Source organism: Thunnus maccoyii, chromosome 19 (assembly GCF_910596095.1).
Source record: "Thunnus maccoyii chromosome 19, fThuMac1.1, whole genome shotgun sequence".
NCBI classification, from domain to species: domain Eukaryota; kingdom Metazoa; phylum Chordata; class Actinopteri; order Scombriformes; family Scombridae; genus Thunnus; species Thunnus maccoyii.
In genome coordinates this window covers 29682718-29710102 of record NC_056551.1, presented here as the reverse complement: position 1 = coordinate 29710102, position 27385 = coordinate 29682718, and the positions used below count along the sequence as shown (strand labels likewise).

Here is a 27385-nt window from a genome sequence, read left to right as displayed (position 1 = left end):
AGCAGGTGTGAGTCAGCAGGTGTGAGTCAGAGGGTGTGAGACAGCAGGTGTGAGTCAGCAGGTGTGAGACAGCAGGTGTGAGTCAGCAGGTGTGAGACAGCAGGTGTGAGTGAGCAGGTGTGAGTCAGCGGGTGTGAGACAGAGGGTGTGAGTCAGCGGGTGTAAGTCAGCGGGTGTGAGTCAGCAGGTGTGAGTCAGCAGGTGTGAGACAGCAGGTGTGAGTGAGCAGGTGTGAGTCAGCGGGTGTGAGACAGAGGGTGTGAGTCAGCAGGTGTGAGTGAGCAGGTGTGAGTCAGCGGGTGTGAGTCAGCGGGTGTGAGTCAGCAGGTGTGAGTCAGCAGGTGTGAGTGAGCAGGTGTGAGTCAGCAGGTGTGAGACAACAGGTGTGAGTGAGCAGGTGTGAGTGAGCAGGTGTGAGTCAGCAGGTGTGAGTGAGCAGGTGTGAGTCAGCGGGTGTGAGTCAGCAGGTGTGAGTCAGAGGGTGTGAGTCAGCGGGTGTGAGTCAGCAGGTGTGAAACAGCAGGTGTGAGTGAGCAGGTGTGAGTCAGCAGGTGTGAGACAGCAGGTGTGAGTCAGCAGGTGTGAGTGAGCAGGTGTGAGTGAGCAGGTGTGAGTCAGAGGGTGTGAGTCAGCGGGTGTGAGTCAGCGGGTGTGAAACAGCAGGTGTGAGTGAGCAGGTGTGAGTCAGCAGGTGTGAGACAGCAGGTGTGAGACAGCAGGTGTGAGTGAGCAGGTGTGAGTGAGCAGGTGTGAGTCAGAGGGTGTGAGTCAGCAGGTGTGAGTCAGCAGGTGTGAAACAGCAGGTGTAAGTGAGCAGGTGTGAGTCAGCAGGTGTGAGACAGCAGGTGTGAGTCAGCAGGTGTGAGTCAGCAGGTGTGAGACAGCAGGTGTGAGACGGCAGGTGTGAGACAGCAGGTGTGAGACAGCAGGTGTGAGTCAGAGGGTGTGAGTCAGCGGGTGTGAGTCAGCGGGTGTGAAACAGCAGGTGTGAGTGAGCAGGTGTGAGTCAGCAGGTGTGAGACAGCAGGTGTGAGACAGCAGGTGTGAGTGAGCAGGTGTGAGTGAGCAGGTGTGAGTCAGAGGGTGTGAGTCAGCAGGTGTGAGTCAGCAGGTGTGAAACAGCAGGTGTAAGTGAGCAGGTGTGAGTCAGCAGGTGTGAGACAGCAGGTGTGAGTCAGCAGGTGTGAGTCAGCAGGTGTGAGACAGCAGGTGTGAGACGGCAGGTGTGAGACAGCAGGTGTGAGACAGCAGGTGTGAGTCAGCAGGTGTGAGTCAGCAGGTGTGAGACGGCAGGTGTGAGACAGCAGGTGTGAGTCAGCAGGTGTAAGTGAGCAGGTGTGAGACAGCAGGTGTGAGTCAGCAGGTGTGAGTCAGCAGGTGTGAGTCAGCAGGTGTGAGACGGCAGGTGTGAGACAGCAGGTGTGAGACAGCAGGTGTGAGTCAGCAGGTGTGAGTCAGCAGGTGTGAGTGAGCAGGTGTGAGTCAGCAGGTGTGAGTGAGCAGCTGTGAGTCAGCAGGTGTGATCTGATCACAGCAACATGTTCACTGTGACTCTTTCTCAGGAGGTCCAGATGAAGTTCATGGACAATCGGATCAAACTGATGAATGAGATCCTGAACGGTGTGAAGATCCTGAAGTTCTATGCCTGGGAGGCTGCTTTCCTGCGGCGTGTCGGCGAGCTTCGGGACGGAGAACTGGACGCCCTGAAGAAGTCTCAGATCCTCTACTCAATCTCTCTGGCCTCCTTTAACTCTTCCTCCTTCCTGGTGAGATACACCTGTCTGTCCTCACCTGTCTGCTACCTGATTTAATCCTGTCGTTCAGTGAACTTGCTGCTCCTTCAGTCATTCACTTGTGAATCATGATAACAGTAAAACATCATGCTGTGTCATCAGTAATTAGCTTTAATAGGTAATTACTGTCAGATAGATTTGATACATTTATATGTTTTGATGTTATTCAGTAGATATCTATATTTTTATATTTACCCTTGCAGTGAGTGTTGTTTAGTTTGTTACATTCTGTTACCAATCTGAATACCATCTGTAAAACACAGTCGTGTATCTGTATGACATATTTATTGTTTCATGTTGATTTGAACTGTTGTCTGAATGTCGTCCTGCGTTAGAAAAACACTCTTAATAGTCTCTGTGATGACAGGACTTAAAATCTTAACTTTGCTTTTAAAGCAGCATGGACTCACTTTATACTCACACCTCATATATATAAACTTAAATTTAAATGCACATTCTGTTATTATGGTAACCCGCCAGGACCCGTAAATGTGGCGTTTGTGTTGATGTGCTTCAGTGTTCTTACATCCTCATCCTGTACACATGCTTTCATATATCATCTCATTTCTCCATCAATCTACACATGTGTACATGAGAGTGACTTATTTCATACAAAATGTGTCTTGATGTACAAAGCCTCAGTTGGTTGTTATGCTATGGTTACCCACAGTTCAATGTACCTTTTCTGTTATTTGATTTGAATGGACATCTGTCAGCCAATCAGAAATGACAGAACTTTTGTCACCATTTTGATAATTTTCCTAAATGAACCTTTTTTTCACCATGTGAAGACATGAATCCAAACTGCTCTTGTTAAACATGTTTGTGTTCTGCACTGGTTCTTCTTCTTTTCCTCTGATCAACTTACAGAAACGTTCCAGATGACGTTTATTATTTTTTAACAAGCAGATCATTCTTTTCTGTGGTCTCAGATCTTGTTTGCAGTCTTTGGAGTCTACGTTCTGATCGATGAGCGAAATGTTCTGGATGCTCAGAAAATCTTTGTTTCTGTCGCTCTCATCAACATCCTGAAGACTCCTCTAAGTCAGCTTCCTTTCGCCATGAGCACCACCATGCAGGCAAGTCTCAGCCAATCAGAAACCTGCGATGTCAAATAATCAGCAGCACCAACTTTCCGATATTTTCTGACCTGGGCTGGTGTTCAGCTGCACAGTAGAGACACTGAGAGGACAGTAGAGACACTGAGAGGACAGCAGAGACACTGAGAGACACTGAGAGGACAGCAAAGACACTGAGAGGACAGCAGAGACACTGAGAGGACAGTAGAGACACTGAGAGGACAGCAGAGACACTGAGAGGACAGTAGAGACACTGAGAGGACAGTAGAGACACTGAGAGACACTGAGAGGACAGTAGAGACACTGAGAGGACAGTAGAGACACTGAGAGGACAGCAGAGACACTGAGAGACACTGAGAGGACAGTAGAGACACTGAGAGGACAGCAGAGACACTGAGAGGACAGTAGAGACACTGAGAGACACTGAGAGGACAGTAGAGACACTGAGAGGACAGTAGAGACACTGAGAGGACAGCAGAGACACTGAGAGGACAGTAGAGACACTGAGAGACACTGAGAGGACAGCAGAGACACTGAGAGGACAGTAGAGACACTGAGAGACACTGAGAGGACAGTAGAGACACTGAGAGGACAGCAGAGACACTGAGAGGACAGTAGAGACACTGAGAGACACTGAGAGGACAGTAGAGACACTGAGAGGACAGTAGAGACACTGAGAGGACAGCAGAGACACTGAGAGACATTGAGAGGACTGCAGAGACACTGAGAGGACAGTAGAGACACTGAGAGACATTGAGAGGACAGCAGAGACACTGAGAGAGGACAGCAGAGACACAGAGAGACATTGAGAGGACAGCAGAGACACAGAGAGGACAGCAGTGACACAGAGAGACATTGAGAGGACAGCAGAGACACAGAGAGGACAGCAGTGACACACTGAGAGACACTGAGAGGACAGCAGAGACACAGAGAGACATTGAGAGACACAGGGTTAGGGTTAGAGGACAGCAGAGACACAGAGAGACATTGAGAGACACAGAGAGGACAGCAGAGACACAGAGAGACATTGAGAGACACAGAGAGGACAGCAGAGACACTGAGAGAGGACAGCAGAGACACAGAGAGACATTGAGAGACACAGAGAGGACAGCAGAGACACAGAGAGGACAGCAGTGACACACTGAGAGACACTGAGAGGACAGCAGAGACACAGAGAGACATTGAGAGACACAGGGAGGACAGCAGAGACACTGAGAGAGGACAGCAGAGACACAGAGAGACATTGAGAGACACTGAGAGGACAGCAGAGACACTGAGAGACACTATGAGGACAGCAGAGACACTGAGAGACAACAACAGAGACACTATGAGGACAGCAAAGACACAGAGACACTAAGAGAGAACAACAGAGACATTATGAGGACAGCAGAGACACTAAGAGAGGACAACAGAGACACTATGAGGACAGCAGAGACACTATGAGGACAGCAGAGACACTAAGAGAGGACAAAAGAGACACTATGAGGACAGCAGAGACACTATGACAACAGCAGAGATACAGAGACACTGAGAGACGATAGCAGAGACACTGAAACGACAGCAGGTTCAGAGTTACAGTCAGTCTGACTGTAGTATGTGTTTGCTTTCAGGCTTTGGTCTCGCTCAGACGTCTGGGAAACTTCCTGCTGCAGGACGAGCTGAAGCTCGACAATGTGGAGAGACTGCCTCATAACACAGGTATGACATCACACACTTGACCTACACGCCTGTCCAACACATAGATGAATATCACTTTCAGAGCTAGCTGTAGCCTAGCTTTTCACATGTTGTTAGCTGGTTAGCGGTTGGTCCTGCAGTTGAGGAGAGACGTCAAAGTCCACAAAGACTTCAGGACTTTACAGAAGCTGCAGCATGAACTGTTTCTGTTCCAGTTAATAAATAACTCATGTCAGTCACACCGGATCACACCGGCTCACACCAGGTCTTCATTAATGTTTCACTAAGTGTTTAAATGATCAGTTGATCAGTTGGTGATACACACTAATGAAGAAAAGTATTGATTCATCATGTGACGACAGTATATTGTGAGCAGGAAGCATGATGTCTCCTCAGACAGGGATGCCGTGACCATTGAGGGTGGATCCTTCGCCTGGTCAGCTGACGGGCCGCCATGTCTGCAGAGGATCAACATGGTGGTGAAGACTGGCGCCCTGGTGGCTGTAGTCGGCCATGTTGGCTCAGGAAAGTCCTCACTGCTTTCCGCCATGTTGGGAGAGATGGAGAGAAGGAGCGGCAGCATCTCCGTCAAGGTGAGATCAGTGCAGAAAACCAATCATTAGAGCTCAGTCCTGGTTACCGCTGGTTACCTGGTAACCTCTGGTTACAATCAATAAGAATATTTGGTATGATTTCAGCAGGTAGTCGTGTTGCTGAGGAGGTGGAGGCCTGCAGCTGCTGCCTTGCTCAATGGCACCTCAGCAGTGGTATCTGCCAGTCTGGGGTTCAAACGAGCAACCCTCTGGTCACAAGCTGGCGTGATTTCCATGTGAACAGAGCTTGTCGGTGCTTCATCAGACTGATCAGTGTTTATATCTGACTTCAGGGTTCGGTGGCCTATGTCCCCCAGCAGGCCTGGATCCAGAACGCCACTCTGAAGAACAACATCCTGTTTGGCCAGGAGAGAAAGGAGAGCTGGTATCACCGCGTGGTGGAGGCCTGCGCTCTGCTGCCCGACCTGGACATCCTGCCTGCCGGAGACGCCACTGAGATTGGGGAGAAGGTACCAACACTGCCCCCTGCTGGAGCTGTCCACACAGACATTAGATCTGCTCATGTGTTTACTGAGGGGTATTCCATCAAGGCGGATAAAGGAAAAGCCTGGCTTAATTTGATAAGTCTTGCTAATTTTTGTGAGAGTTCCAATCTATAACTAATACTTATATGACTTATATGATTCGCTGCTCAGTAACCATGGTAACTTATACAGCAGAACTAGTCTGCTCCGTAGCAGAATAACTGTCAAGCTTAATTTAGCAGTGTGTTAAAGAATGTTAGATGTTTTTTTCCGTGAAGTGTCCTTTTGAGTTTGCATCACTTTTGTCATGTCTGTGTTCGGAAACATAAAATAGAAAACTGTGAGGGACCTTTACAAAAATATCTCTTTCAGTTAATCCCGATTTTATTCATGGTCACTTGTTTTGGAATTGATCATTTTATTTAAGAGCTTAGCATTTATAATTTAAGAACTTATTCACATGTTTACATGCTGTTGACGCGCTGCATGCTGCTGATGTGCTGCGGTAAGCATATTGTCTCATTTCCAGTCGCCATCTGTATTACTGAGAGCATTTTTGCTGCTCTCCACTTGCTATATTCCTCATTACTGTGGATAAATACCTGCTGTATATTTAAACTTACGCTAGTTCTACTCAAGCACTCTTAGCACTCTCCATCTTTTAGTGACTTTTTCGCTAAGCCTACAGTTGCTGTCGAGGTGGCGTCCAGCAAACGATGTGGGCTTCATAGATAACTGGCAGACTTTCTGGGGAAGACCTGGTCTGATTAGGAGAGACGGCATACATCCCACTCTGGATGGAGCTGCTCTCATATCTAGAAATATGGCCCAGTTTATTAGTAGACCAAAACCATGACAACCCAGAGCTGAGACCAGGAAGCAGAGCTGCAGTCCTACACGCTTCTCTGCGCTTCCATTAGAGCAGTTACCCACCCAAAACCACATAGAGACCATGTCTGTCCCCAAAACCACATAGAGACCATGTCTGTCCCCAAAACCACATAGAGACCACGTCTGTCCCCAAAACCACATAGAGACTGTGTCTGTCCCCAAAACCACATAGAGACTGTGTCTGTCCCCCAAAACCACATAGAGACTGTGTCTGTCCCCAAAACCACATAGAGACCGTGTCTGTCCCCAAAACCACATAGAGACCGTGTCTGTCCCCCAAACCACATAGAGACCGTGTCTGTCCCCCAAAACCACATAGAGACTGTGTCTGTCCCCCGACAACTTAAATCAATTGAATCTAAAATAAACAGAAGAGGATTCATTCATAAAAATCTCATAAAAATCAACACCACTCCTGCAACAGTACAATAAAATAAGAGAATTAAATGTGGACTCTTGAACATTAGATCTCTGTCATCTGAAGCCGTATTAGTAAACGATTTAATCTCAGATCATCATATTGATTGATTGTCTTACTGAAACCTGGCTGTGTCATGAAGAACATGTCAGTCTAAATGAATCCAGTCCTCCCAGTCATATTAATACTCACATTCCTCCAGACACTGGCCGAGGAGGAGGAGTCGCAGCCTCATTATCAACTCTAGACCTGAACTTCATTATAACTCATTAGAAAGTCTTGTTCTTAGTCTCTCAGCCAACCTGGAAAACTTTACAGCCAGTTCTATGTGTTATAGTGTAGGAATTTGTGCACTCAAATATCTTTATGGTTTGTTTACTGATGTGTTTACTGATGATGTGATTACTAATGATGTGTTTACTGACGTGTTTACTGATGATGTGTTTACTGATGATGTGTTTACTGACGTGTTTACTGATGATGTGTTTACTGATGATGTGTTTACTGATGATGTGTTTACTGACGTGTTTACTGATGATGTGTTTACTGACGTGTTTACTGATGATGTGTTTACTGATGATGTGTTTACTGATGATGTGTTTACTGACGTGTTTACTGATGATGTGTTTACTGACGTGTTTACTGACGATGTGTTTACTGACGTGTTTACTGACGATGTGTTTACTGACGATGTGTTTACTTATGATGTGTTTACTGACGTGTTTACTGATGATGTGTTTACTGACGTGTTTACTGACGATGTGTTTACTGACGTGTTTACTGACGATGTGTTTACTGACGATGTGTTTACAGACGTGTTTACTGACGATGTGTTTACTGATGATGTGTTTACTGATGATGTGTTTACTGACGTGTTTACTGATGATGTGTTTACTGACGTGTTTACTGACGATGTGTTTACTGACGATGTGTTTACAGACGTGTTTACTGACGATGTGTTTACTGACGATGTGTTTACTGACGATTTGTTTACTGATGATGTGTTTACTGACGTGTTTACTGATGATGTGTTTACTGATGATGTGTTTACTGACGTGTTTACTGACGTGTTTACTGACGATGTGTTTACTGACGTGTTTACTGATGATGTGTTTACTGACGATGTGTTTACAGACGTGTTTACTGACGATGTGTTTACTGACGATGTGTTTACTGACGATTTGTTTACTGATGATGTGTTTACTGACGTGTTTACTGATGATGTGTTTACTGACGATGTGTTTACTGACGTGTTTACTGATGATGTGTTTACTGACGTGTTTACTGATGATGTGTTTACTGACGATTTGTTTACTGATGATGTGTTTACTGACGTGTTTACTGACGTGTTTACTGACGATGTGTTTACTGACGTGTTTACTGATGATGTGTTTACTGACGATTTGTTTACTGATGATGTGTTTACTGACGTGTTTACTGATGATGTGTTTACTGACGTGTTTACTGACGTGTTTACTGACGATGTGTTTACTGACGTGTTTACTGATGATGTGTTTACTGACGTGTTTACTGACGATGTGTTTACTGACGTGTTTACTGACGATGTGTTTACAGACGATGTGTTTACAGACGATGTGTTTACTGATGATGTGTTTACTGATGATGTGTTTACAGACGTGTTTACTGACGATGTGTTTACTGATGTGTTTACTGACGATGTGTTTACTGATGTGTTTACTGACGATGTGTTTACAGACGATGTGTTTACTGACGAGATGTTTACGATGATGTGTTTACTGACGATGTGTTTCCTGACGATGTGTTAACTGACGTGTTTACTGACAATGTGTTTACTGATTTGTTTACTGACGAGATGTGTACTGATGATGTGTATGCTGACGATGTGTTTACAGACGATGTGTTTACAGACGATGTGTTTACTGATGGTGTGTTTACTGACGTGTTTACTGATGTGTTTACTGACGATGTGTTTACTGATGATGTGTTTACTGACGATGTGTTTACTGACATGTTTATTGATGTGTTTACTGACGATGTGTTTACTAATGATGTGTTTACTAATGATGTGTTTACTGACAAGATGTGTACTGATGATGTGTTTACTGACATGTTTATTGATGTGTTTACTGACAAGATGTGTACTGACGATGTGTTTACTGACGATGTGTTTACTAATGATGTGTTTACTGACAAGATGTGTACTGATGATGTGTTTACTGATGATGTGTTTACTGACATGTTTATTGATGTGTTTACTGACAAGATGTGTACTGACGATGTGTTTACTGAAGTGTTTACCGATGTGTTTACTGACGTGTTTACTGACAATGTGTTTACTGATTTGTTTACTGACGAGATGTGTACTGATGATGTGTATGCTGACGATGTGTTTACAGACGATGTGTTTACAGACGATGTGTTTACTGATGGTGTGTTTACTGACGTGTTTACTGATGTGTTTACTGACAATGTGTTCACTGATGATGTGTTTTCTGATGTGTTTATTGACGTGTTTACTGACAATGTGTTTACTGATTTGTTTACTGACGAGATGTGTACTGATGATGTGTATGCTGACGATGTGTTTACAGACGGTGTGTTTACTGACGATGTGTTTACTGACATGTTTATTGATGTGTTTACTGACGATGTGTTTACTAATGATGTGTTTACTGACAAGATGTGTACTGATGATGTGTTTACTGACGATGTGTTTACTGACATGTTTATTGATGTTTTTACTGACAAGATGTGTACTGACGATGTGTTTACTGATGTGTTTACCGATGTGTTTACTGACGATGTGTTTACTGACGATGTGTTTACAGACGATGTGTTTACTGATGATGTGTTTACTGACGTGTTTACTGATGTGTTTATTGACGTGTTTACTGATGTGTTTACAGACAATGTGTTTAGTGACGAGATGTGTACTGACGAGATGTGTACTGACGATGTGTTTACGATGATGTGTTTACAGACGATGTGTTCACTGATGATGTGTTTACTGGCTGCAGGGCCTGAACCTCTCCGGAGGACAGAAGCAGAGGGTGAGTCTGGCTAGGGCCGTCTACAGGAAGTCAGATGTTTACCTGCTGGATGACCCGCTGTCGGCTGTTGATGCTCACGTGGGACAACACATTTTTGATCGAGTCATTGGACCCAAAGGTCTCCTGAAAGACAAGGTGTGACCCTGCAGGACATCCAGCTGACAGTGATCATCTTCTGGCTGGGCAAAGACAAGCAAGGCCCAGATTTGTTTTTTTGGAATTTTAGGTTGCACTGACCCTTTGATACTCAACTCACACCAGCAAAAAGGCCACAGATCCTTTATAATGATACAGTGAATGATGGACTGAGACAAGGAGTTTACAAAAATTACAAAAGATTACAAAATGTATTAATACAATAAGACCAGTAATAATTTCACAAGAAATTAAACACAGAAAATCTATTAATACTATCTACTTTAAAACAGTGCAAAAATACAAAATATTTTGCAATAAGCAATAAATTGTGTGTGTGTGTGGGCGTTACACACTGTTATTATTGCGTAACAGCCACAACCTGTCACACCAGGGACCAGAGGAGAACAGCAGCATAGCGGGACTTCTCAGTATGGCTTATAAAGTAGACCAAACAAATTGACAACAATGAAATAAGCAGTGCTAAAGCCTGTCTAGCGCTACAGTAGCCCAGGAGGGACATTTACTGGCTACCAGCTGCAAGACCTCCAGTCTGATTCTTTCACATTATGTATTTTTATATTTAAGACAAACATATCGAGGTTTTAAGTATTAATCAGTATTTATGTGACTCCCCTCTTCACATCATTTCTGTGATACTGCATGCATAAAGAAATCCAGGTGATGTGAGGTGTGAATGAGTATAAACAACAACATGAAAGAAACTAACATTCTACTATACACAGATGTTATAAATAGTAAGTTCTCTAATAGTAAAATAAGGGCTGCATTTAAAAATAAAATATGCATTCTAAAATAAAGTGGATCGATTATATCAGGCTCTTAGATCATTTATTTTCTGTGACTTCAGTTCAGATTTGAGTGGACATGTTTGCTGCAAAGAGTTGTGCTTTGTCTGTACTGGCGCTCCACAATCGCCATGGTCATGGATCAGATGAGACAAACTGGTTTTGAACTGCTTGTGGAAGTATTTCCTTTGTTTTACCCACATAACTACAGTCATTGGGCCTCATTCACTAATATGTGCGTAGAAATGTTCTTACTTTGCACAAAACTACCATCAGATTCATGATATGTGCATTGGGCCAATTTTGTTCTCACCACCATGTGTATGTTGGTGAATCAGAATTATTCTAAATTGACAGACTTGTGCCCGCTATCAGTAATTAGCATATTAACGTCCCCATTTCTCTATATAAGGAAAACTCTGCTGGAGTCGTGCAGCAGTGCAGCAGCTGTCGCTAATTGCAAAGAGGACCGTGATGGTAAAAATGTAGAAACACTTAACTGCTGGTGAAATGCAAACAATAGTTTCAGAAGTAGAAGCCAGAAAAGGCAGATTTGGCCGGTAAACATGTCATTGGCACAACCATTTGGAGCCTGATAGTGAATCCTGTATACAGCTGCAGACCTCTTGCACTACTAACACACAGCACGTCTGTAAGTAAATACAAAGCCGTGAATGTGTAGATCTGTGGAACTGATCTAAATAAATCTCTACTGCTGCTCCATTGTGTTTTGTCTCTGTTCACAACAGGCTGTGATGTAGCCCCCCCCCACATACTACAACACTACTACTGTACTGTCAGACTGCAATGTAGTGACAGCAGAGCTCACCCAGAGCAGAGCAGCTCATTTAGTATTGGTTTATTAATATTAAATGTATCGCATGTCAGCCCACCACCTGGGACACACAACTCATTGTGTTTGTTGTTATTCAGACTCGGCTGCTGGTGACTCATGGCCTCAGCTTCCTGACTAAGGCAGACCTGGTCCTGGTGATGGAGGGGGGTCAGATCTCTGAGATGGGATCCTTCATGGAGCTGATGGACCGGAAGGGAGCCTTCGCCCACCTCATCCACACCTTCAGTGGGCCACACCGCAGAGAGAGCTCCGCCCACAGGGACAAGAGTAAAACAAACTGATCACTACACTGATCAATGAAATGATCAACAAACTGATTATCAGATATGTGTTTACTGGCTGTCAGCTGAGTGTTCAGATCAGAAATAAAGAGAACAGGATAGACTGCAGCTCCTTTGATCTGATGTCTGTTATTGATTTGATCAAAATATAAATCAGAGGAGTGTCTTGGTTCACTGAACCAGTTTATAATTTGGTCAGGAAGGTTAAAGAGGTTACAGTTAGTTTATATTTTATTATTATAACAGTTAGAGAGGTTACAGTTAGTTTATATTTTATTATTATAACAGTTAGAGAGGTTACAGTTAGTTTATATTTTATTATTATAACAGTTAGAGAGGTTACAGTTAGTTTATATTTTATTATTATAACAGTTAGAGAGGTTACAGTTAGTTTATATTTTATTATTATAACAGTTAGAGAGGTTACAGTTAGTTTATATTTTATTATTATAACAGTTAGAGAGGTTACAGTTAGTTTATATTTTATTATTATAACAGTTAGAGAGGTTACAGTTAGTTTATATTTTATTATTATAACAGTTAGAGAGGTTACAGTTAGTTTATATTTTATTATTATAACGGTTAGAGAGGTTACAGTTAGTTTATATTTTATTATTATAACGGTTAGAGAGGTTACAGTTAGTTTATATTTTATTATTATAACGGTTAGAGAGGTTACAGTTAGTTTATATTTTATTATTATAACAGTTAGAGAGGTTACAGTTAGTTTATATTTTATTATTATAACAGTTAGAGAGGTTACAGTTAGTTTATATTTTATTATTATAACAGTTAGAGAGGTTACAGTTAGTTTATATTTTATTATTATAACAGTTAGAGAGGTTACAGTTAGTTTATATTTTATTATTATAACAGTTAGAGAGGTTACAGTTAGTTTATATTTTATTATTATAACAGTTAGAGAGGTTACAGTTAGTTTATATTTTATTATTATAACAGTTAGAGAGGTTACAGTTAGTTTATATTTTATTATTATAACAGTTAGAGAGGTTACAGTTAGTTTATATTTTATTATTATAACAGTTAGAGAGGTTACAGTTAGTTTATATTTTATTATTATAACAGTTAGAGAGGTTACAGTTAGTTTATATTTTATTATTATAACAGTTAGAGAGGTTACAGTTAGTTTATATTTTATTATTATAACAGTTAGAGAGGTTACAGTTAGTTTATATTTTATTATTATAACAGTTAGAGAGGTTACAGTTAGTTTATATTTTATTATTATAACAGTTAGAGAGGTTACAGTTAGTTTACTTATTATTAAATGTCCTGATGGTAAAACAATATAATTGTTTGTGTTTCCAGGCAGCAGGAAGTCGTTGTCTCGCCTCAGTATGACGGATTTCTCCATCGATCTGTCTCAGGAGCAGCTGATCAGGTACTTACATACACAGACTGAAGTACTGATCAGGTACTTACATACACAGTCTGAAGTACTGATCAGGTACTTACATACACAGTCTGAAGTACTGATCAGGTACTTACATACACAGACTGAAGTACTGATCAGGTACTTACATACACAGTCTGAAGTACTGATCAGGTACTTACATACACAGTCTGAAGTACTGATCAGGTACTTACATACACAGACTGAAGTACTGATCAGGTACTTACATACACAGTCTGAAGTACTGATCAGGTACTTACATACACAGACTGAAGTACTGATCAGGTACTTACATACACAGACTGAAGTACTGATCAGGTACTTACATACACAGACTGAAGTACTGATCAGGTGCTTACATACACAGACTGAAGTACTGATCAGGTACTTACATACACAGACTGAAGTACTGATCAGGTACTTACATACACAGACTGAAGTACTGATCAGGTGCTTACATACACAGACTGAAGTACTGATCAGGTACTTACATACACAGACTGAAGTACTGATCAGGTGCTTACATACACAGACTGAAGTACTGATCAGGTACTTACATACACAGACTGAAGTACTGATCAGGTACTTACATACACAGACTGAAGTACTGATCAGGTACTTACATACACAGACTGAAGTACTGATCAGGTACTTACATACACAGACTGAAGTACTGATCAGGTACTTACATACACAGTCTGAAGTACTGATCAGGTACTTACATACACAGACTGAAGATATCACACATGACGACAAGCAGATGACATGCTGCTGCATGTCAAGACAGTTTATCTCCAGTATGCTGCACAAACAGGAGCAGATCTTCATCATCTCCTCTCAACACCTCAGCGAGGTTTATGGGTATGATTCAAAGCTCCAAAATGGAAGAGAAAACTACAGAAGAAGAATGATACTACCACAGTGTCTGCAGGGATCATTTTAGAAATAAACATGAAAGAAGGTGTGACGTCAGTTCAACAAACTACTGATGTTCTTTTGTTGTGTACATGATGGTGTTCATACATACATAAAGCTGTATGTATGAACTCTTTCAACATCTGACCCAAAGCTGTAAACTCTGACTGTATTTTTAATATCTGTGAGAGCTGATGATCTGATGATGGACACTGGTTCCAGCTGTGATGCTGTACAGTAACATCTGGTTGTGTGTTCCAGCTGTGACCTGAGTGGTGCCAGTGTTCAGATGATGGAGGCTGTCGATCAGGACTCAGACCCTGAGGATTCTGGGAAACTTACTCAGGCTGATGAGGCTCACACAGGCAGGGTGGGACCTCCTCCTCCTCATCATCATCATCATCATTGTTGTTATTATTAACACCTTTATAGTCAGGATTTAAAGAAACAACACAAACATGGAATAAGTCTGATGTTTGAATGATGTGATGAACCTGTTTGGTGTCTTGCCATCGCCCTAACAGGAAGTTCTTCTTCTGTGGTCAGGTGAAGCTGCAGATGTACAGAGAGTACTTCAGGACCGTCGGCCTGACCTTCATCATGACCATCATCTTTCTCTGCGCCTTCCAACAGGCCGCCTCGTTGGCCTACAGCTATTGGCTGAGCCTGTGGGCTGATGAGCAGCCCGTCAATGGCACACAGAGTGACCACGAGTTGAAACTCAGCGTGTTTGGAGCGCTGGGTGTCACCCAGGGTGGGTCAAAGGTCACTCAGCCAGATGTTGATGCACTGAAGATGATGATATTTTACTGATATCCAGCTGCTGCTCTGACTGGGTGGACAACAAAAGTTAAAGCCATTGAACATACTGACTTATTGCTTTATTTCAGTATTGATCAGGTTCACTGACACCTCAGAGTCACATGATTAAATCTTCACCACTGGCGTTTGCTCTAGTCTTCATCGTATGTTTACACTTCCAGGAGCGGCCATGTTTGGGACAACGCTGGCTATCGCTCTGGGGGGCATCGTCGCGTCGCGTCATCTCCACGCCGACCTGCTACACAGCGTCCTGCGCTCGCCCATGTCCTTCTTCGAGGCGACACCCAGCGGAAACCTGCTGAATCGCTTCTCCAAGGAGATCGACGCCATCGACTGCATGATTCCTGAGGGGCTGAAGATGATGTTGGGCTACCTGTTCAAGCTGCTTGAGGTCTGCATCATTGTGCTGCTGGCAACACCGTTCACTGGGCTGGTGCTTGTGCCGCTCACATGTCTCTACATCTTCATTCAGGTAAAACTTTATCTGATCATCTCCGATGTACAGATCAGGGGTCTCATTTATAACTGTTGCTGAAAGAGGCGACGCCACTTCCCACAAAGTTATGATCTATAAAAACAAACTTGTTGGGAGAATGTGTGCAGCTGTACGTAAACTCTGAGCAGGCGTACCAACATTTACAAGACGGGAAATCATCGACAGATGGTGAGGTGGTGAATTAAAGCCAGATGTATAATAATCCTCTCACACATTTAATCTCACTTCATATCAAACATTAATTATTGATCCACGTTATCATGAACATTCAAACCAGCAGTGTTATCTGTACTGGGGCTTGCAGTCAGCCATAATTATTCCATAAACATCTTTCAATATGAAAAGATATAAAACAAGTCAGATCTTAAAGTCAACGTTTCATCAGCGCTGTCTCACCCGGAGCAGCAGCTGCTGAAATGAACGATGTCAGGATGTGGCAGGATTCTGCAAAGTCTGGCTTTACTTTCTCTGATAGGAGCTCAGTGTGAATATACTGATTCATTTTCACCTCAGACACGTTAACTAACCGATGACATTATCATCATCCATTGTAGAAATCCAAGATGACATCAATAACTTAAACAAACGTAACTAAAACATATTTGCAGGACAGAGTGTTGATAGATGTTTAATGTTTGGTTATACTGTGCATATATCAGCAGGTATGAGTTTAGTTCCCGTGTAGTTTATGTGTGTTGTTAAGCGCAGAGACACTGGAGACACCGCGGTGGCTGCCACACACACTCACCGCCACATCTTCACCACCTGCACTCACTGTGTCAGTTAGAGAAACACCTGTATGTCAATATCAACCAATACAGTGTTTATTGTACAGTAGATATTGAGTGTGTGGTGTAAAAACGACTCATACTGGTTAACTGGGAGCTGGCCCGCTGCAGGGTAACATTTAACCAGAGATGTCTGACTTTACCATAAGTTGTTTATGCTTGTTTTGGTTACACACATAAGTTCAAGACGTCTGAAAACGTGGAAATAAAACGGTAAAAGTCCGTTCATGGCTGCTGCGGTCCCTCCTCTGCTGCTGCTGAGCGCAAGTGACGTGGGCGGGTCCGATACGCTGACTCTCGACACTGATTGGTCAGGTGTCTAAAGACAAAGAGACTGATTGGTGCGTTGAAAGAGACACATGAACATCAATATTCATGAAGGCTTTTGCATCGACCATTTAGGGTTGAATGTGGGCGCGTGGAGGCGGGACATGAGGCTGATCTACGTGCGCACATTTCCACGGTGATCTATGAAGGGAAATATACGTGCATTTATGCATATACTTGGTTTTATAAATCTGATTATTTTTTGGCACAAGCCATTTTCAGCCTTTGTACGCACGTAAACTTTTAGTGTGGATCCTAAACACTGTTTTATAAATGAGACCCCAGGTCTTTTCGGTGTTTTCTGAAACTATTATTTTTATGCTTCTGGTCTGCAGAGTTTCTACGTGGCGGCGTCATGTCAGCTGCGACGCCTGGAGGCAGTAAGTCGCTCGCCGATCTACAGCCACTTCAACGAGACAGTGCAGGGCGCCAGCATCATTCGAGCCTTCGGTGAACAGCGGCGCTTTGTGCTGCAGGCCGACCATCGCATTGACAACAACCAGGAGGCTTATTTCCCTCGCTTTGTCGCCACCAGGTTCATTTCAGCAACAGAGAAAAACTTTAAAATTTACAGTTTGTGTTTGTTCTGCTGAGTTTCTGCAGTGTCTCACATATTTCTGGTAATTTTTAGACAATATTTTAAAGAAGTATTTTTTACATTGTGCTGATGTTTCTGTAGTTATATATCATACTGTATCTGTATTTGTGAGATAATGTACTTTTTAGATGAAACGCTGTCTGGCTCTCAGATGGCTGCTGGTTTCTGCTGATATCAAGGATATTGCTCATGTTAAAAATATTGTTATTATATTTATGTACATTTTATATGTTTTGCAGATCGTTGTTGATGATTTGATATTGTAATACTGATCTGGTGTCTGTCAGATGGCTGGCGGTGAATCTGGAGTTTTTGGGGAATCTGCTTGTTCTAGCTGCTGCCATCCTGTCGGTGCGAAGTCGGGCTGAGCTGAGCCCAGGCATCGTGGGATTGGCGGTGACACACTCTCTCCAGGTCAAACACACACTCACCAAACTGGAATCGCATGTGTTCAAGTCTTAATACACTCCAGTTCCTCCCACCAACATGAAGGTGCCCCGAGCAGCAGCGGGTGGAGATTTCACTCCTGCCAGCCAACAAACAGCACATGAAGACAGCAATGTTCAGGTGACTGACGCAGCATTTGTGTTTGCAGGTGACAGGGATCTTGAGCTGGATTGTTCGATCCTGGACTGACGTAGAGAACAACATTGTGTCAGTGGAGAGAGTGAAGGAGTACATTGACACCCCCAAAGAGGTGCAAGTTTACATCAACTCTCTCGGTCCGAAGTGTTTCTGTGTTGACCTGATTACTGACCTCCTGTCACAGCTGTGATGCTCTGCAGCTCCTCTGACCCTCTTTGTCTCCAGGCCGCCTGGACACTCCCGGCCAGTCTGCTGCCTGCAGCTTGGCCCACCACAGGGACCATCCAGTTTGAGGACTACGGACTGCAGTACCGTAAAGGTCTGGACTGGGCCTTGAAGGGAATCTCCATCAGTATCCAGGACAAAGAGAAGGTCAGCACCGATCACAGTCTAACTACTACTGAACTACTGATCACTCATCAGCTGCTGGCGCTCACATGCAGATCCTTGTTAGTCTGGATGGTTAAACTCTGAGTGTGAGCTACTCTCTGATCTTTGTTATTTGCCATCATTATAAAACTTGTGTTATTTATGAACACAGATGTTGTCATGGTTTACGATGCTTTCTTACGATTGCTTCAGAGGTTTTATGAGTTTAATGTGAGGATCAAAGTTTTCTGCTTCCTGTAGGTTAGATGTCAGAGCTGCATGTTCTTCGTGCTTCATCCCTTCCTGCAAGGGAACTTTTCTTGTTCATAACAAACAAGAAACAGTATTTCCTGTTGAATCTGCAGGTGGGGATTGTTGGACGGACCGGAGCGGGGAAGTCCTCCCTGGCTTTGGGACTGTTCCGGATCCTGGAGGCGGTGAAGGGACAGATCTGCATTGACGGGATCAACATCGCTCAGATCGGCCTTCATGAGCTCCGCTCCAGAATCACCATCATCCCTCAGGTGAGACACGAACTCTGCAGGTAGGTCAGTAGGTACGTATCCAGGTAACAGGGATCAGCAGTGTGACAGTGTTAAAATATTATGTGAGTGTTATGCACTATGATGGCGGCAGTGACCTCTGACCTTTGCTCTGCAGGACCCGGTGCTGTTCTCAGGGTCTCTGAGGATGAATTTGGACCCCTTTGACACCTGTTCAGATGAGGAGCTGTGGAGAGCTCTGCAGCTGGCTCACCTACACGCCTTTGTGTCCGCTCTGCCACAAAAACTCAACCATCAGTGCTGCGAAGGAGGAGAGAACCTCAGGTAGATCAGCCAGTTACCTGGCTGTTGCCATGCCGATATATTGATGATGTTATTAAACACCGTGTAGAAACGGCTCTGTGACTTCAGGGGAAGTGACATCAGATTACTGTGTATATTTGCAGTGTAGGTCAGCGGCAGCTGCTGTGTCTGGCCCGAGCTCTGCTGAGAAAGACCAGGATCCTGGTTCTGGATGAAGCCACAGCAGCTGTGGACCTGGAGATGGACCAGTTGATCCAGTCCACCATCCGGACTCAGTTTAAGGACTGCACGGTCCTGACCATTGCCCACCGCCTCAACACCATCCTGGACTACAGCAGGTACGATACTTGAACCACCAGCAGGTACTTGACCCATCGACCATTACGACCCGCCTGCAGAGTCAAGGGTCATATGTACGTTTAAAGTAGAACATGTGATGTGATGATCATGTACAGTAGAACATGTGATGATCATGTACAGTAGAACATGTGATGAACATGTACAGTAGAACATGTGATGCACATGTACAGTAGAACATGTGATGCACATGTACAGTAGAACATATGATGTGGTGAACATGTACAGTAGAACATGTGATGATCATGTACAGTAGAACATGTGATGCACATGTACAGTAGAACATATGATGTGGTGAACATGTACAGTAGAACATATGATGCACATGTACAGTAGAACATGTGATGAACATGTACAGTAGAACATATGATGTGGTGAACATGTACAGTAGAACATATGATGCACATGTACAGTAGAACATGTGATGAACATGTACAGTAGAACATGTGATGATCATGTACAGTAGAACATGAGATGCACATGTACAGTAGAACATGTGATGTGATGAACATGTACAGTAGAACATGTGATGTGGTGAACATGTACAGTAGAACATGTGATGTGATGAACATGTACAGTAGAACATGTGATGCACATGTACAGTAGAACATGTGATGATCATGTACAGTAGAACATGTGATGAACATGTACAGTAGAACATGTGATGTGGTGAACATGTACAGTAGAACATGTGATGTGATGCACATGTACAGTAGAACATGTGATGTGGTGAACATGTACAGTAGAACATGTGGTGAACATGTACAGTAGAACATGTGATGATCATGTACAGTAGAACATGTGATGAACATGTACAGTAGAACATGTGATGTGGTGAACATGTACAGTAGAACATGTGATGATCATGTACAGTAGAACATGTGATGTGGTGAACATGTACAGTAGAACATGTGATGTGATGCACATGTACAGTAGAACATGTGATGTGGTGAACATGTACAGTAGAACATGTGATGATCATGCACAATAGAACATGTGATGAACATGTACAGTAGAACATGTGATGTGATGAACATGTACAGTAGAACATGTGATGTGGTGAACATGTACAGTAGAACATGTGGTGAACATGTACAGTAGAACATGTGATGTGGTGAACATGTACAGTAGAACATGTGATGAACATGTACAGTAGAACATGTGATGAACATGTACAGTAGAACATGTGATGTGGTGAACATGTACAGTAGAACATGTGATGTGATGCACATGTCCAGTAGAACATGTGATGTGATGCACATGTACAGTAGAACATGTGATGTGATGAACATGTACAGTAGAACATGTGATGTGATGCACATGCACAGTAGAACATGTGATGTGGTGAACATGTACAGTAGAACATGTGGTGAACATGTACAGTAGAACATGTGATGATCATGCACAGTAGAACATGTGATGATCATGTACAGTAGAACATGTGATGAACATGTACAGTAGAACATGTGATGATCATGTACAGTAGAACATGTGGTGAACATGTACAGTAGAACATGTGATGATCATGCACAGTAGAACATGTGATGATCATGTACAGTAGAACATGTGGTGAACATGTACAGTAGAACATGTGATGATCATGTACAGTAGAACATGTGGTGAACATGCACAGTAGAACATGTGATGAACATGTACAGTAGAACATGTGATGTGGTGAACATGCACAGTAGAACATGTGATGATCATGCACAGTAGAACATGTGATGATCATGTACAGTAGAACATGTGATGATCATGCACAGTAGAACATGTGATGATCATGTACAGTAGAACATGTGGTGAACATGTACAGTAGAACATGTGATGATCATGCACAGTAGAACATGTGATGATCATGTACAGTAGAACATGTGATGAACATGTACAGTAGAACATGTGATGATCATGCACAGTAGAACATGTGATGCACATGTACAGTAGAACATGTGGTGAACATGTACAGTAGAACATGTGGTGAACATGTACAGTAGAACATATGATGCACATGTACAGTAGAACATGTGATGAACATGTACAGTAGAACATGTGATGATCATGCACAGTAGAACATGTGATGCACATGCACAGTAGAACATGTGATGTGGTGAACATGTACAGTAGAACATGTGGTGAACATGTACAGTAGAACATGTGATGTGATGCACATGTACAGTAGAACATGTGATGTGGTGAACATGTACAGTAGAACATGTGGTGAACATGTACAGTAGAACATGTGATGATCATGTACAGTAGAACATGTGATGAACATGTACAGTAGAACATGTGATGTGGTGAACATGTACAGTAGAACATGTGATGATCATGTACAGTAGAACATGTGATGTGGTGAACATGTACAGTAGAACATGTGATGTGATGCACATGTACAGTAGAACATGTGATGTGGTGAACATGTACAGTAGAACATGTGATGATCATGCACAATAGAACATGTGATGAACATGTACAGTAGAACATGTGATGTGATGAACATGTACAGTAGAACATGTGATGTGGTGAACATGTACAGTAGAACATGTGGTGAACATGTACAGTAGAACATGTGATGTGGTGAACATGTACAGTAGAACATGTGATGAACATGTACAGTAGAACATGTGATGTGGTGAACATGTACAGTAGAACATGTGATGTGATGCACATGTCCAGTAGAACATGTGATGTGATGCACATGTACAGTAGAACATGTGATGTGATGAACATGTACAGTAGAACATGTGATGTGATGCACATGCACAGTAGAACATGTGATGTGGTGAACATGTACAGTAGAACATGTGATGATCATGCACAGTAGAACATGTGATGATCATGTACAGTAGAACATGTGATGAACATGTACAGTAGAACATGTGATGATCATGTACAGTAGAACATGTGGTGAACATGTACAGTAGAACATGTGATGATCATGCACAGTAGAACATGTGATGATCATGTACAGTAGAACATGTGGTGAACATGTACAGTAGAACATGTGATGATCATGTACAGTAGAACATGTGGTGAACATGCACAGTAGAACATGTGATGAACATGTACAGTAGAACATGTGATGTGGTGAACATGCACAGTAGAACATGTGATGATCATGCACAGTAGAACATGTGATGATCATGTACAGTAGAACATGTGATGATCATGCACAGTAGAACATGTGATGATCATGTACAGTAGAACATGTGGTGAACATGTACAGTAGAACATGTGATGATCATGCACAGTAGAACATGTGATGATCATGTACAGTAGAACATGTGATGAACATGTACAGTAGAACATGTGATGGTCATGCACAGTAGAACATGTGATGCACATGTACAGTAGAACATGTGGTGAACATGTACAGTAGAACATGTGGTGAACATGTACAGTAGAACATATGATGCACATGTACAGTAGAACATGTGATGAACATGTACAGTAGAACATGTGATGATCATGCACAGTAGAACATGTGATGATCATGTACAGTAGAACATGTGATGATCATGCACAGTAGAACATGTGATGATCATGTACAGTAGAACATGTGGTGAACATGTACAGTAGAACATGTGATGATCATGCACAGTAGAACATGTGATGATCATGCACAGTAGAACATGTGATGATCATGTACAGTAGAACATGTGATGATCATGCACAGTAGAACATGTGATGATCATGTACAGTAGAACATGTGGTGAACATGTACAGTAGAACATGTGGTGAACATGTACAGTAGAACATGTGATGATCATGCACAGTAGAACATGTGATGATCATGTACAGTAGAACATGTGATGAACATGTACAGTAGAACATGTGATGATCATGCACAGTAGAACATGTGATGCACATGTACAGTAGAACATGTGGTGAACATGTACAGTAGAACATGTGGTGAACATGTACAGTAGAACATATGATGCACATGTACAGTAGAACATGTGATGATCATGTACAGTAGAACATGTGATGATCATGCACAGTAGAACATGTGATGCAGGTCTCACTGAACTCTTAAGAGAGCAGGTTTTCTGACCCTTTAATACAGATTCTGTTTGTTAAAACCTGCGGACGTCGGTCTGATTCGTCTTGTTTCTGTGTCTCAGGGTCGTCGTGATGGACCGAGGCTCCATCGCAGAGATGGACTCCCCCTCCCAGCTCTTCCAGCAGCAGGGCCACTTCTATCAGATGTGCCTCCAGGCCGGTCTGACAGACTCATTTAAACCAATCAACACGCAGTAAACATGTGATGTCTGTTCCTCTGTGCAGTCAGTGCAGTAAGGAGTAAAAACCTGGATGGGTGTGTGAACCTGTTAGATGGATGAGGACTACAGGTTTATAGTTGGTACATCTTTGAAAGATCAGTTCAGAGCAGCCCGACCACGTCTGGATGTTCAGTCTTTTTATCTCTAACTTGTTTTGGACGTTTACAGAAGTGACAACCATGAAGAGAACTTAATTTATAACTTCATCAGTCTCATGATGGACAATCTGTATCTTCTTTTATTCTAGTTTTGAGCTTCTTGATAACTGTTGTGATCGATCTTCCTGCAGGCTGTGTGTTAGTGAGCAGCAGGATTTATCTGCTATGATGATGTCACATGTTCCTGTTTCAACAGAAAATAAACTTCATGATGTTTCCTGTGAGATCTATGATACTTTTATTGAGCACATGTTCTGCTGAATGTTGTTACGAAACAAGATGGAAGAAGTACATTTATAGCTTATGTGTTTATAAAAGACAGATAGATGATAGATAGATGATAGATAGATGATAGATAGATAGATGATAGATAGATGATAGATAGATAGATGATAGATAGATGATAGATAGATAGACAGATAGATAGATAGATAGATAGATAGATGATAGATAGATAGAGAGATGATAGACAGATAGATAGATAGATAGATGATAGATAGATAGATAGATAGATAGATGATAGATAGATGATAGATAGATGATAGATAGATAGATGATAGATAGATAGACAGATAGATAGAGAGATAGATAGATGATAGATAGACAGATAGATAGATAGATAGATGATAGATAGATGATAGATAGATGATAGATAGATAGATAGATAGCCTACACACCCCCCCCCCCCCCCCCCCCTCAAAATGGTACAACCTTCAAAGCCCCCGTCTGTTTGCTTCGGTTCGCTTGTAGCCGACTACCTGCCTCTCGCCTGAAGTTTGCCATATTAGCTGCTTTATCAAGCTGTTTTTAAATGAGACCATAAGTGGAGCGACCGTGGGGGCAGAGGGGGCGGCCCCCCCCCGGGGCCCACACTCAGTAGGGGCCCGCTGGGGACGTAGCGCTCGACCCCGCAGGTGCAGCAGGAATAGCAGAACTTAACTCTCTCAGCTTCTTCTATTCTTTCTCTATACTCCCCCCTCCCACCACAGTGTGGGTTGCAATGGCAGAGTGTCGCTGTCCGTATTTCTGCTCGTTAACTCTGCGGGAAGTGAAGACCGCAGAAGCAGCGATTCAAAGTTTATGACAAACTTTGCTGAAAACTTTATCCAAAATATGAGATATTCACGTCTTTTTATGTTCATGGTGAATGAAACTTGCCAGACAACGTTTCATCCTTCTGAGGCTCATTAAGAGCTGTTTGCGTTCGTGTGTGGATGAAGCCAAACTATCCAACCTCACTTTGCTGCGTGTTGAGCGGGACATGAACACTAATAAGGACTAAGTGGTTGGCAGGTTTGCCACCATGAAGGAGAGGAGGATGAAGTTTTAAAAGAGACCGTGAAATGTACAAAGTTTGTTACACTGTTCAGATTATTTTGTTCCATGGAGGATGGAGAAATACACAAATGGACTAACGATACACTAAACTACAGCAGTCTAAGCAGGGACAACAACTGGTGAGTGAAACATCCATAATTAGTCTTTATTAACTTAAAAGTTGGTTATGAAGAAATCAGTCTTAATGTTAGATGAATGTGTTGTTTAACTCCATGTTTACTGCATCTCAGCACCTGTCTGTGTCACTGCCTGTGCTGTTGTAGACTGTCCTCTTTGTATTTGAATAGACCTTGTAGTGTTGCAGACCGCTGTGTCTATTTTATGTTTATGTTATTCCTGTGTTCAGCTCCCGTGAGCTGAACTGTTGGTCAGTCGGTGTGTGTATATATATATATATATATATATGTGTGTGTGTGTGTGTCTGTGTGTATACATACACACACACACACACACACACACACACACACATACATACATATATATATATATGTTCTACTGTACATGTTCACCACATCACATATATATATATATATGTATGAAATACTGATTGATGAGATGGAGAAATGAACCAGAATAACTGAAATGACGTCAGCTGGTTAATAAAACGATCAGTTCTATATTGATTATATGTTGTAGGTGTAAACTTCCGCCAGCAGGCGGCGCCACAGAGAATCCTGTACAGGAAGTGTCTCGTGTTGACTCGGAGACCGGAAGTCCACGTCAGTGCCGGACCAGGACTGAAGACAGACCTGATCCAGACCCGGTCCCGGACTGAACTTTACTGTTTAGACACAACATGGCGGACGAGAGCGCGCGCCGTGCCGTGTCGCAGATCCCGCTACTGAAGACGCACGCGGGCCCGCGGGACCGCGCGCTGTGGCCACAGAGGCTGAAGGAGGAGTACCAGGCGCTGATCCGGTTCGTGGAGCAGAACAAGGCGGCGGACAACGACTGGTTCCGACTGGAGTCCAACCCGGACGGTACGCGCTGGACCGGCACGTGCTGGTTTATCCACGAGCTGCTGCGCTACGAGTTCCGGCTGGAGTTCGACATCCCGGTGACGTACCCGGATACGGCACCCGAGGTGGCGGTTCCGGAGCTGGACGGGAAGACCGCCAAGATGTACCGCGGCGGCCGCATCTGCCTGACCGAACACTTCGCGCCGCTCTGGGCGCGCAACGCGCCGCGCTTCGGCCTGGCGCACCTCATGGCGCTGGGACTCGGACCGTGGCTCGCCGTGGAGGTCCCGGACCTGATCAGCAAAGGGCTCGTGGTCCACCAGGAGCGGCAGCGCGAGGCGGCGGCGGAGTGACGTCACGGACCGAACAAACTGCTTAATGATTGAATGAATGAATGAATTCGGGGGGGGGGGGGGGGGGGGGGGGGCTGACTGCTAATCAATATATCATTCAGACTCTGCTCTCTGACCTGCAGCTCTGGCGGGAAACATTCAGTGAAATTATTGATGGGAACAATGATTGATTGATTGATTGATTGATGAGATTCTATTTGAATTATAATAATTTCAGCAGACGAAACGTTTTGTGGTTTGATGTGAAATAAACAGAAAATGTGGAGCTTTAACTGCTCAGATTCTTATTTCATCAAATACAAAATAACTAAAGAATTTAATGTTTTTATTTACACGATTAAATATTCTGAGCAGAGAAGATTTGATGTGAAGAAGCAACAGAAGCATTAAATAAAGCTTCTCGCCGTCCGTACAGGTGAGACACACGTTCCAAACGAACCGACGTTATGACGTCACTGATCGATCGATCTGTTTCCTGTGATGGAGGTTGACTTCAGCTGGTTGTTTACTTGTTGCTGTTTGTTTATTAAAGTCTGTGATACAGATGTTGTTTAACTGTAACGTCTCAGTGTAAATAAATTACCTCACTAGTATTTACATCAATCATATAAGTGAATATTGATTATTGTTCATCTAATTACCTTTAATGTGATTTTATTGACTCTCAGGTCTGCTGAGGTTTCACCATTAAAGGTGAGAAACACTATTAAACAGGAAACAGTCGTTAATGAGAGAAAGTCTCTAAACAACCCTTAAAAAAAATCCATAACT

General features: G+C 43.0%; 2 protein-coding genes across 8 annotated transcripts in view; both read left to right on the top strand.

The window, feature by feature from the left end:
* The window catches only part of LOC121885423 (multidrug resistance-associated protein 1-like), a 43327-nt gene extending 19139 nt beyond the window's left edge, over window positions 1–24188 (top strand). For 5 of the 7 annotated variants that reach the window (XM_042394862.1, XM_042394860.1, XM_042394865.1 and 2 more), the window contains 19 exons: window positions 1563–1766; window positions 2726–2872; window positions 4483–4570; window positions 4946–5142; window positions 5436–5612; window positions 9936–10103; window positions 11846–12035; window positions 13379–13451; window positions 14640–14748; window positions 14925–15132; window positions 15362–15672; window positions 17147–17346; window positions 17697–17823; window positions 18005–18106; window positions 18220–18366; window positions 18729–18887; window positions 19024–19190; window positions 19313–19507; window positions 23648–24188. In XM_042394862.1, coding sequence (XP_042250796.1) covers window positions 1563–1766; window positions 2726–2872; window positions 4483–4570; window positions 4946–5142; window positions 5436–5612; window positions 9936–10103; window positions 11846–12035; window positions 13379–13451; window positions 14640–14748; window positions 14925–15132; window positions 15362–15672; window positions 17147–17346; window positions 17697–17823; window positions 18005–18106; window positions 18220–18366; window positions 18729–18887; window positions 19024–19190; window positions 19313–19507; window positions 23648–23783 — 3105 coding nt within the window. In that variant the 3' untranslated portion in view covers window positions 23784–24188. The remainder of the gene's footprint in view (window positions 1–1562; window positions 1767–2725; window positions 2873–4482; window positions 4571–4945; window positions 5143–5435; window positions 5613–9935; window positions 10104–11845; window positions 12036–13378; window positions 13452–14639; window positions 14749–14924; window positions 15133–15361; window positions 15673–17146; window positions 17347–17696; window positions 17824–18004; window positions 18107–18219; window positions 18367–18728; window positions 18888–19023; window positions 19191–19312; window positions 19508–23647) is intronic. The other 2 variants (XM_042394864.1, XM_042394863.1) reach the window with 2 other exon arrangements.
* Window positions 24189–25971: 1783 nt separating this feature from the next.
* On the top strand, window positions 25972–27217 carry ufc1 (ubiquitin-fold modifier conjugating enzyme 1). Its single transcript, XM_042395207.1, has one exon. The coding sequence runs from the start codon at window positions 26099–26101 to the stop codon at window positions 26612–26614; it is 516 nt and encodes a 171-aa protein (XP_042251141.1). The 5' UTR covers window positions 25972–26098; the 3' UTR covers window positions 26615–27217.
* Window positions 27218–27385: the final 168 nt, after the last annotated feature.

Coding starts and splice junctions, on each gene's coding strand:
- ufc1 (XM_042395207.1), top strand. CDS start 26,099: ATGGCGGACGAGAGCGCGCGCCGTGCCGTGTCGCAGATCCCGCTACTG.